Raw genomic sequence first — 11172 nt, 5'->3', positions numbered from 1 at the left:
AGGTTCCTGAGATGATATGGTTCTGAACTGCTGTGCAGATGCTGGGTTGTTAGTTAACTACAAAGAAAATATTGAGAAGTATATGTGATGTGACTTTGAGAGAGAATATTAGAAATCTTGAGACTCAGCCTAAAAGTAAAAGAGCTGACACTGGTGTTTGCTCATAAACTGACTGCAGAATGATGTGCTAGAGTTCCTACAGACATGGTACTCATGTGCTACAGTCCTACAGTTATGGTAATAGTCTAACTACCAGAGGGGAAGAAAAATGAAGGTGTTACTAAGCCATCCTGTAGATGCACTGCATATCATAGGCTGTAAGCTTATAACCTAACTACCTGATATGATGAAAGATGAAGTGACAGAGAGTTACTAAGTTGTGCTATGACTGCACTACATATGGCAGGTTATAAGGTTATAACCTAACTACCAGATGGGAAGAAAAATGGAGACTTACAAAGTCACACTGTAGCTGTACCTCATATGGTAGGTTGTAAGGCAGCTTAAGTGCAAATAGTAGGTTTAATCATAATTGCATGAAATGGCTTCAGAGTCAAATGTTGATAGAACTGTTCATTCTCTATTTGCTTGATTTTTTTTCCTTTTCATCAGACGACTTAATTTAGCATGTTGGTAAAAATGCATTTTAGGCATATTTTATAGGAATATCTATACATTTTGATTGTTCTTTGTTAACTGTATAAAATTATATAAAAGAAGTTTGCAGATATCAAAATTGTTTTTATCAGCATCACAAGTGCATTACAGCTTTACTTATTTAGTTTAATCCTGATTATAACATTGAATCATGAAGCAAATTATTGATGTTATTTGTGGTTATTTTTTATTATGAATGGCGTACTTTATTATTTTGTAGGGGTCAGTTATTTCACTGGTTTAAGTATTGTATTAAATATTGTATATAATACAGCAGTACTGATTCTGAGTCTTGACGTAGGGGATGGAAAGAAAGGTAACACAGAGATGCTTGGCAACAAATCAGAAATGAAAGCAGATTCCTTTTCTTCATGTCCTACTCTGCAAATCCTTTCAGGTTCAAAGATTTCTCTTATAGTTATTCAAACTGTGCGGGCTTCTTTTTGAATTGTATTTGGGGGCCCTGGTTGGTGATACTGTGTGTCTGAGCTGGGGTGGGAGTGATAAAGTGGGTAGGTATGTGATGTCACAGTAAGGGGGAGCTCTGCTGATGTCATGGGGTGGGGTTTGCTTCGTCTGCAGCAGTTGTAGCAATCTGTTCCTGAATCATTCAGTTGCCCTGAACACACTGTAGCTGCAGTTTGAGAAGCCAGTAAACCTCCGTCCGATGAAAGCCTCTCTGCTCTCCAGCTGTCCTGCACGTCCACAGTGGCATTAAGTGTCAGTCCCTACAGGGAATAAAACAAGGCAGGGAGGAGGCTGAAATCTGCTCTGGTTTGTTTCCTAAAGTCCAAGCGCTACTGACTGGATTCCCTTGTTCTCGGGTGCTTGCATATGTATCCAAAAGACATAGCCTTTCTTATGTAAGGGTGCTCTTACATGAACTGACATGAGTGTAAGAAGAGATTATCCATGCACTATGTACATGATGTGGTTTATGCTGCTTCCATTGCTTGACATCTACGGACAAGGTAAGAAGACACTGCTGCTACTTGCATTGCACTGTCTCATCAACACATGGATACAAAAGCTGTAGCATCATTTCCCTCTTCGCTTGTCTGCTGGCTCCCAGAAATGCCTTTGTCAGTTTTATTCATGAAATTGTGTTGCACAATAGAATGCAATAATTTATGCATAGAAGCAAGTGAAAATTCAAAAGAGAATCTGCCGGGGGGGGGGGGGGGGACAAAGAACAGCAACTATTGTCTTACATTGCATAAAGTATATATCTCCCTATTAAGTGTAAGAAAGTACATTACACATACTTAACATACTAGCTGTACAATTGCAACATCCAAATCCCTGTTAAGAGATTTTGTGCTTGATGAAAGAGTGCAGTTTTACATCTTCCATAAAAATAGTTTAAAGAGATGTTTTGCATTATTTATTTCTTGACTGTCAGAATTACTTTTACAATGCAAGTTTGCATTTCCTGCTGAACCTTGTTCTGTTTTTACCACATCTAAACTCCTGAAAATGTTCAGTTCATTATTTATTATACCATTCTAGTTCACTCTTAACTTTATTGCATACTGCTCTAATTTGTTCTTTACTTGCCTCACTGGTGGCATTTGCAATAATTTATGAGTAGAATGTTACAAGTTGTGTGGTCCGCTGTAGTTTAAACCTTTACTGATTTCTTACATTGTAATCCTAATTTACCCATGTCATGCAATTCAGTGATGGCGCTAATACTTGAAGGGAATATGAAGTTATGACTGTCAAAGGAGTGGCGACTATTACTATTTTTACAAACTAGCAGTAGTATATTTCACACCTGCTCCCTATTCATTATACAAGTTTATTTGCTTTTTCCTTTCCATCAAAAAAGAACAGTATTTTTCTGCTGACTTGCTTGTTTTATTTTACACCCTGTCAATATATTTATTTACATTGTGCTGGTTTATTTTTTAAGCAATAAGCATTTTATTTCGTTTCATTCATTTTCCTCAGCCATCTTACAATATTCTTGTAAGAATTAATAGGTATGTTGTTGTGTTTCTTTTCTGGCAAAATCATTAGAATAAAAAAATATATATATATATATAAATACACATCCATGAATGTTCCCAAGAGTTTACTAAAATACTGGTGTAGAGAGAACGCTAATAAAGAAGTGTATGATGCTGAAAAATATATTCAGCAAAGGAAATTAATGATTTAAGGATGCAGTGCAGTTCTCCTTTAAAAGTATTGCTTCCTCAAGGGTTAACCACTTAAAGAATTTGCAGGCATCTGATGGATGCTTTTCAATAAGTCAGACTCATGTTAAACCGAAAAATTGGATTCCAATGGAAAGATCCGTGCTTGACAAATCTGTCTGCTCAGCGAGTGAAGTGCTCGGGGCATCTCATAATTACTTCTTTTCGATAATCTCATTTTGTTGCAAATGAAACGACACTTAATCATTTTTGCCCTAGAAATAATAGAATATATTTTTTGCATTCAGGCATTCATTGCAACCGCAAGTTCTGTTTTCACTGTGGTAGGCAATTAATTAAAGTCATTAGCACAAATAATGTGTGGAATTGTGGAATGTGCAGCAAATTAAGTAATGTATTTTGTGTAACAGACAAATTAACACAAACACTTAACAAAGCTATTCTGCTATACTGCTTCTGAACTTTGTATATGCCCAAGTTGTAAAACATCAAATCAAGTGCAACAGATGTGCCAGGCATATGCATTATGTAGCAATAATTCTAGCCCTATAAACCATGAATAGTTAAGAGGGGATTCTGTTTAAACAAATCTACAAAAGTGTCATATTTAGAGATAAAAGCAGTAATAGTAAGTAATATATTAAAATATTCTTCCAGTATAGTGTTATACTAGGTTACTGTCTGCATAAAGCAGATGTGTAGAACAGCTGAAGTGACTTTTTCTAAGACTGTACACGTTCGGGAAGCACCCTCTCAAAACCATATGTTTCCTTTTTCAACTCCTACAGAGTGCATTTAAAATAAGTCATGAAGCACCTGTAATTTTCTTTATGTCTTGGGATATGTTAACGTTGCTGGGTCATCTAGTTTACCACGAGCATCTAATCCAGTCAAAGAATTAAGTCAGAAAAATCAATGAGAACAGAAATAAGACAAGATAGTTTTATCTCTGTGATGGCACATCTAGAATGTTCAATTTTCATAGAATCTTGCAGTTGAAATCTTAACCATAGAAACTGCTGAGTGTTTTATGGGGAGGAAAATGCAGACAGAGCAGCAGAAAAAAAGATGTATAGATAATGTTTTAAAGAGCAGTACTGTTCTGTCTCCCATTTTGTCAACCTTAAAAACATAGACAAGATGTACAAGTTTTCACCCCATTTCACTGTGTCTTTCTGATAATGAAATCTACTTTTAGGAATATGATGCTATTAGTATTTGTGCAATGCTTGTCGTGTGTGTGTGTGTGTGTGTGTGTGTGTGTGTGTGTGTGTGTGTGTGTGTGTATATGTGTGTGTGTATATGTGTGTATATGTGTGTGTGTATATGTGTGTGTGTGTATATGTGTGTGTATATGTGTGTGTGTGTGTGTGTGTGTGTGTGTGTGTGTGTGTGTGTGTGTGTGTGTGTGTGTGTGTGTGTGTGTATATGTGCGCATCTTCCAAAATCTGTAAAAGTGATACAGGCATTTCAAATTATCTTGAATAACTTGGCAGACAGGCTGCCTGTAGATAAATCATTCATTGGTGGTTCTGAACTTTTCTTTTTGTGAGGAAAAAAAAAACAATCTGTTTATGAGGCAGGTTATGCTGATCAGGAACTCAGCATGCTACAGAGCTGAAAATTAATGCATGTGTAAATTATTTAAACTCCGTATGCAAAATAAAAATACATGCATAGAAAAGCAAGCATTTAAAGTGATACATCTTTACAGCACTGTTATGTTTCCCTGAAGTAGATGTCCACTAAGGCAATGACTGGTAGCATTATTAAATCTATTGCCACAAACGGATGGCCATCATAATTGGAATGTTACTGTAACTGCAAAACTCTGTGGTGTGCTAGCTCGAGACACAAAAAGCAATAGCAATGTTACTGTAACTGCAAAACTCTGTGGTGTGCTAGCTCGAGACACAAAAAGCAATAGCAATGTTACTGTAACTGCAAAACTCTGTGGTGTGCTAGCTCGAGACACAAAAAGCAATAGCAATGTTACTGTAATTGCAAAACTCTGTGGTGTGCTAGCTCGAGACACAAAAAGCAATAGCAATGTTACTATAACTGCAAAACTCTGTGGTGTGCTAGCTCGAGACACAAAAATCAATAGCAATGTTACTGTAACTGCAAAACTCTGTGGTGTGCTAGCTCGAGACACAAAAAGCAATAGCAATGTTACTGTAACTGCAAAACTCTGTGGTGTGCTAGCTTGAGACACAAAAAGCAATAGCAATGTAAAGAAACAAGTACCAATAATGTGTAGTGCTATCGCTAAGTAGGACTATATTGTAAAAGGGCAGTTCGGTTCTAACGCATGTATCTCTTCTTGTTTGGTTAGAATCACATTTCCATATACCAATGAGAAGTGATAGCCTTTGCATTCACATCTGGTAGATAGTATGACAAGCGTTCTACTCAAAGTATTTGAATCACATACCATGTGACAAGATGGAGTTACAAACCAGACGGAGGTAATGTTGGGGTGCTTTTTTTTAAAGATGCAAATTGTGCATGGTTAATGTGTAGGTGATTGCTTGTGCTTCCTGTAGAACTAGAAAGAGCTGTGAAACAACGCACTATTCTGTTACAGGACAGTAGTTAACTGTCTGTAATTCTGTGGCCATCCTGCCTGCTACATGTACTTGGATGTGTTTACCCTCTCTCCTGATTTAAGCTACAGCCATTGCAATCAGATGGACATTTCTGGCTTTTCATTGGATGCTTGCTTTATCCCCTGAAAATATGCAGATATACTTTTCTCTGCATCTGCACACATCCTACTGATTGTATGCATGTGGATGCATCAGGCTCATCACCTGTATACACTGAGGATATATCAGCTACACCTGTGCACTTCATGTCAAATACACATATTTGGCTCCACCAGACTCAGCACGTGTGCACATTTATTGTTTTTTTGGTCCCTTTCTGTCATTCTTGACAGATGTCCCAGTGCCCCATATTCTATATTGCATTTACCAGCACTCCAATCATATCCCCAGTCAATGGAAACATTTGCATAGGCCAATGAGAAACTTAAGGGGGAGATCACAACATCTAGATCTAAGAACTGTTTTTTTTCCATATGACCTACCCAAGATCTCCTCCCTTTGGTGACTTTGTCATATATCCCTAGGTGAGCATGCAATCAAGAACATTGTGGCATATTGCCCTGCCTCTGCAGCAGCTCAACCGATCCACCCAGCCATCAAGCCATCATTAGGACTGCACCTCCAGCCATGACAGCTCCAATTTCCACTAGGGATCATCATGAGAGATGCATGTCACCACCCACCTTCCAGGGATGATAATGCCCATCCCTCCTTCCAGTTGCCTGTGCTGCTAATCAAACCCAGGTCATCTGGGCCATAGTCAGGGCTTTATCAGTTTGCACCAAAAATGCAGCTAGCACCTGTGCACTTTGCAGTCATATCACCTACACCTGTACACATCCTACCGACTACATGCATGAAGATGCACCAGGCTCAGCACTTGTGCACATTACAGTTGCATCACCTGCACCTGTGCATATACTACTGACTGAATGCATCAGGCTGCACCAGGCTCAGCACTTGGGCACACTGCAGTTGTATCACCCACACCTGTGCACATTCTAACGACTGCATACATGAAGATTCACCAAGCTCAGCACCTGTATACATTGCAGTTATATTACCCACACCCGTGGACATCCTACTGACTTACATGCATGTAGCTGCATCAGGCTCAGCACCTGTGAACACCCTGATTGCTACATATCAGTGGCATGCTTTGCTGTGTATTTATGTATACTGTTCCTGCTTCATGTATGTGGACATGACTGGCACTGAATTAGTATGTGCTGCTCCCACCACATCCACGTGAATGTTCTCTCACTTTATTGATGCATATTGGGAAGGAATGAGGAAAACCCCCATTCAGGATCACAGGTGAAAATCCCCCCTTGCTAAGCCAGTTCTGGCCTTGCTTTTATAATTAATATAATTGAGCAGTAGGGACAAGAAACTTTACCTCGGCTGAAATCCAACTAACATGCTGTAAAAAAATAAGCATTAGAGACACTGACTGCAGGGCATTTGGAAGGTGACAGAGAACAGAACACAGAATATACTTTTCATATTTCAGGTGGAATGCTCATTGCATAAATCTGTCACGGCATCTACATTTTCTTGCTAAAGAAATAATGCATTATATAACAGCATTCATTCATATACTATATTTCTATTACTTATGACTGAAAAATTATTAACAGTTGTAAAAAATGCCACATTATTGTTCTTTCTAAAACATGCACTTCATTTAATGTTGCCTCTCCCACATTTTACTCCACCATCGTGCTCATTAATCTTTTCACTGACAGTGAAATGCAGTTGGAAAGTTTAATATTTACGAAGAGGTGTGAATGGTCTGTTTGGATCCTGACAACTGCCATTCACTAACTGTAGGATGCAAGACTTCCTTTATTTAGTCTGTTTTATCCTTAATGTTCTTCCCTGTAATCTGCTTTGCTGTCCCCCCCTCCCACCTATACAGACCACACACACACACACACACACACACACACACACACACACACACACAACAAACACATACTTTCATTGCTACTACCAGATATAATGAAGTACTTTATGCCTAGAAATGGAGCTCTTTTACATTTCATCTGACTAAGACAAAGATAGCAAGCCATTTCTTCCCATCTTATACCAATCAATGAGCACGCACTGATGTTTTACTATCAAACCTGAGTCAGACTTGATAAAACCAAAGCAATAGCCACAATATTTCTAGAAGTATTGTTGCTGTACCTTTTGACTGCTAGAAGAAATGCAGACTCACCCTCATCTAAGACGTGCAAGCAGCATAAATGCTTCCTTGGAGACTAAAGTCATAACAGTGAATGAAGCTTAAACACCTTGACTTACACTGTTTGTATTAATCAACACTTGAAAATGTAATTTACTAATTAGAAGCTTACAGTAGGTGAAAACAATTAAGGATTCCTAAGAAACTGTGCAGAGTTCAGTTGTAAACAAATGTGCTTGCATCCTCACACATTTACACACTGCCCAAACTAGATCATATACCTTGTAAGTACCATGTATGATAAACAAACATATGACATTACACTTGGGCTGCATTTCAGATGGATCTAAAAAAAATATTGTAAACAAGTCATTTCCTAAGATTTAGCTATTTCAGAACATTTCTCATACCCACATTATAAAGCCTCCATATTTTACAACATATACTGAAGTAGACGCATCACTTTTTGTATACCTATATTTCCTAATGTAAATATGATCTTGAATAACTAATGTGCACTGAACAAGGTCACTGCAATCTAGACATTCTGTTCTGTCATTAATTTAGCACTGGTACAGTTTCTGCAGTAGTTTCCTCTTTCTCTGTCCTTTGCTTTACTCCCCCTAACTGCTACTCTTATCAGCTGTTTAGGTGGCAAACAAGTCAAAATTACTTGACTTAAAAAAACTTCACTGTAGCCACTCAGAACACCTTAAATCCACCTTTATGATGAAGAATAGCTTTATAATACTCTGAATTTCTTTCTAATTTTGGCTGCCACCCTGTCACCCTTATAATAAATAACTCTGAAATTTCCCTTTCCTTTTGGCTTTAGCTGATAAGCCCCCTCAGTCCTAACTTTTTTCTTTTAAGGTTTGAATGATTCTGTCACATATTGCTTCTCCCTTGTTTCCTGTACTGCACACAGGTCATGGTTTACTATTTTTCAGAATGCTGTATGTGCTGTGGACTCTTGAAATATTGCTGACACCTCATGAAGTGCTCTACTCCGAGATCTGACCTTAATGGTTTTGTAGCAGTACTGCAAGTGGACCTTAAAGTCTGTAGAGTCACAATGCCACAAGTGTTCCTCATAGGTTGTCTGTGGTCTTACAAGTGAATGATGTAGGTGCACAGTGCCAGAAGTGGATCTCATGGTTTGTCTGTGGTCTCAGAAAACATATGGTCATGAGCACTATGCCACAGGTTGCTCTCCGGGTCTTTCTGTGGTCTCACAAGGCACTGGTTTAGGGACCCAATGCCAGAAGTGAACCTCAATGTCTGTCTATGGACTCACAAAACCTTGCTGTAACATCAGAAATAGATCTGAAAGTCTGTCTGTCATCTCACAATACACTGGTGCAGGGGCACAAAGCCACAAGTAGATTTCAAAGTCTGTGGTTTTGCAGTACACTGGTGAAGGGGCATAAATGATCTCTCCATTTCTTGCATGTGTAAACTGCTTCATAATATAACCTTTTTTGTACAACTTTAGGTTTATACATGTTTCCTGCTCCTGGGCATGATAAGCCCTATAAGCTCTATATCTTCTCTTTGCTCCCTATTTTCTCTGGTCTCCATTCTACACAAAAGTACTGAGTGCAAAGATATAGTTTGCTTTTTCTTGTTGATTACAACTTGCTACTTTTTGCCTTCAGCTTCTGCATTTCTTTTAATATCTTTTCAGCATCATCTGCCTGTTTCACCGTGGTTAGCGTAATGTTGATGTCCCACAGATCCAGAACACAGAGTACATTTCTAGCTTCCAGTTAGTGTCTGCGGAGCTTGCCTGCTCTCCCTGTGTCTGTATGTATTTCCTCATGATACTCTAATATCTTGAGGTCCTGCTTGACTCGCTGTTCTAGACTGTCCATGTCCATAATATTTGCCCATATAGTTAGGGACATGGCTCAACGTCCATTAACTCAACTAATATATGATTAAAAAAAGAGATACCCAAGCATGAAGTATGGTGTCACCTACAAGTAGGTTTAGTTTGCCCTTTATGTCTTCTGTAATGTGATGTGTGAAACCATGTGAACAGAAGTCCAAATACAGAATCCTGAGACATTCAGCTAAGTAACATCATAAGGTCTAAGATCCCTTGAAGCAGTATATGCAATGATTTCTACTTTATAACCATGACATAATTCTTACAGCCTAAACAGACTGGTGCACAAACACACACACACACACACACACACACACACACACACACACACACACACACACACACACACACACACACAGCTCCTCCTGCTATGTGGTACTTAAATGTTAAACAAGACTCCTGCCTTTGTCTAGCAGTGTTTTCCTTACACCATTACTCCAAAGCCAGCCAGCTTTGTTTAATTTAAAGCAAGGTATTTAAATATTGACTATCTTATCTATAGATATCTAGACACTACTATAATTGTGAGTTCTCATAGAAAAATTACCTTCAGCTTTAGCATTTATCACCATTAAAACAAAATGTTCCATCCACATTGAAGTTTTTGAATTTCTTTGTAATTCCTTGTCCGTGAGGTTCTGACTGGAACTTGACTTTGCTTTTAGAGATGTCACATATATGTAAAATGCACAAGTCTCTTAACAAATTTATTGTTGAACAAAAGCAAATTTTCATCTCTTTATACAAATAATTTCTGTAGAAAGCTAATAAGGTATACTGCATTTCAGAAGTTATTCAAATAAATAGTTGCAGTTAATTTATCATCCATTTCATCTTTCAGCTGTCATAAATGTTTAATTTACAGCAAAAATATTATACATGGCAAGACTTTTTACACTGCCTTTTTTGTTTTATTTTTGTTATTCTGACCAGTATATTAAGCACATACATTTCATCGGTTTGGGTTACTAGTATATTGCTCAAGAAACTGTAACATTACAAGGCTAGTTACATTTATTGACATTGTTTCACATGTAATCACAAACTGTTTTATGACGCTTCTAATAGCTTTGTCTATCTACTATAAATCATGAGAGAAAGCCAGGTAATAAAACATGTTGGTTGCAATGTGCTATGTTCTCTTTTTAAGCTTCATATTTCTCCTTATATTTGAATTTCTGCAGTATTTCTCCTGCACATTCATTTGTATCTATAATGTACTTCCCAAAGGTAGGAGGGAGTTGAGGGTGGATAGAATGGGACCACATTGCCCCATGCACTGCAAATAAAATATTCAGTTCTTCCTGCGTAAAGACATTCTTAGATGATTTCCAGTGAGCAATACTTCTGTGTTATATAATGCAGTGATTCTTTAAATACATAACATTTAAAGTCTTTGCCCATACAATGATTTCTCACAAAAAACATTTTTTACTTGGAGAACTGCATAAATTAATACAGCTGCAGTGCACATTCAAATGGCATTGTTTCACTTTATTTATGTTTATGGTGAAGGAAATGAAAGCATCTTCTTTGATGACTACCCAGTGAGAGATGGTATTAACACTACTTTAGTGATGAGGTCATCTGTGGCTGCAGAAGTGACATTTTTCATTATACCTTAAAGAACTGAATAATAACTAGTTAGATTTTTGTAATGCA

The 11172-nt window shown here is 37.7% G+C and overlaps 1 protein-coding gene across 3 annotated transcripts in view; it reads left to right on the top strand.

The window, feature by feature from the left end:
• Positions 1-1259: 1259 nt before the first annotated feature.
• Positions 1260-11172, top strand: part of SEZ6 (seizure related 6 homolog) — a 2840429-nt gene continuing 2830516 nt past the window's right edge. For all 3 annotated transcript variants that reach the window (XM_044054437.1, XM_044054436.1, XM_044054435.1), the window contains exon 1: positions 1260-1628. In XM_044054437.1, the coding sequence (XP_043910372.1) occupies positions 1547-1628 (82 nt within the window). In that variant the 5' untranslated portion in view covers positions 1260-1546. The remainder of the gene's footprint in view (positions 1629-11172) is intronic.

This window comes from Protopterus annectens, chromosome 13.part0 (assembly GCF_019279795.1).
Source record: "Protopterus annectens isolate FY-2018-M chromosome 13.part0, PAN1.0, whole genome shotgun sequence".
In the NCBI taxonomy this organism is placed as follows: Eukaryota; Metazoa; Chordata; order Ceratodontiformes; family Protopteridae; genus Protopterus; species Protopterus annectens.
This window is presented reverse-complemented; position numbering and strand designations above follow the sequence as displayed.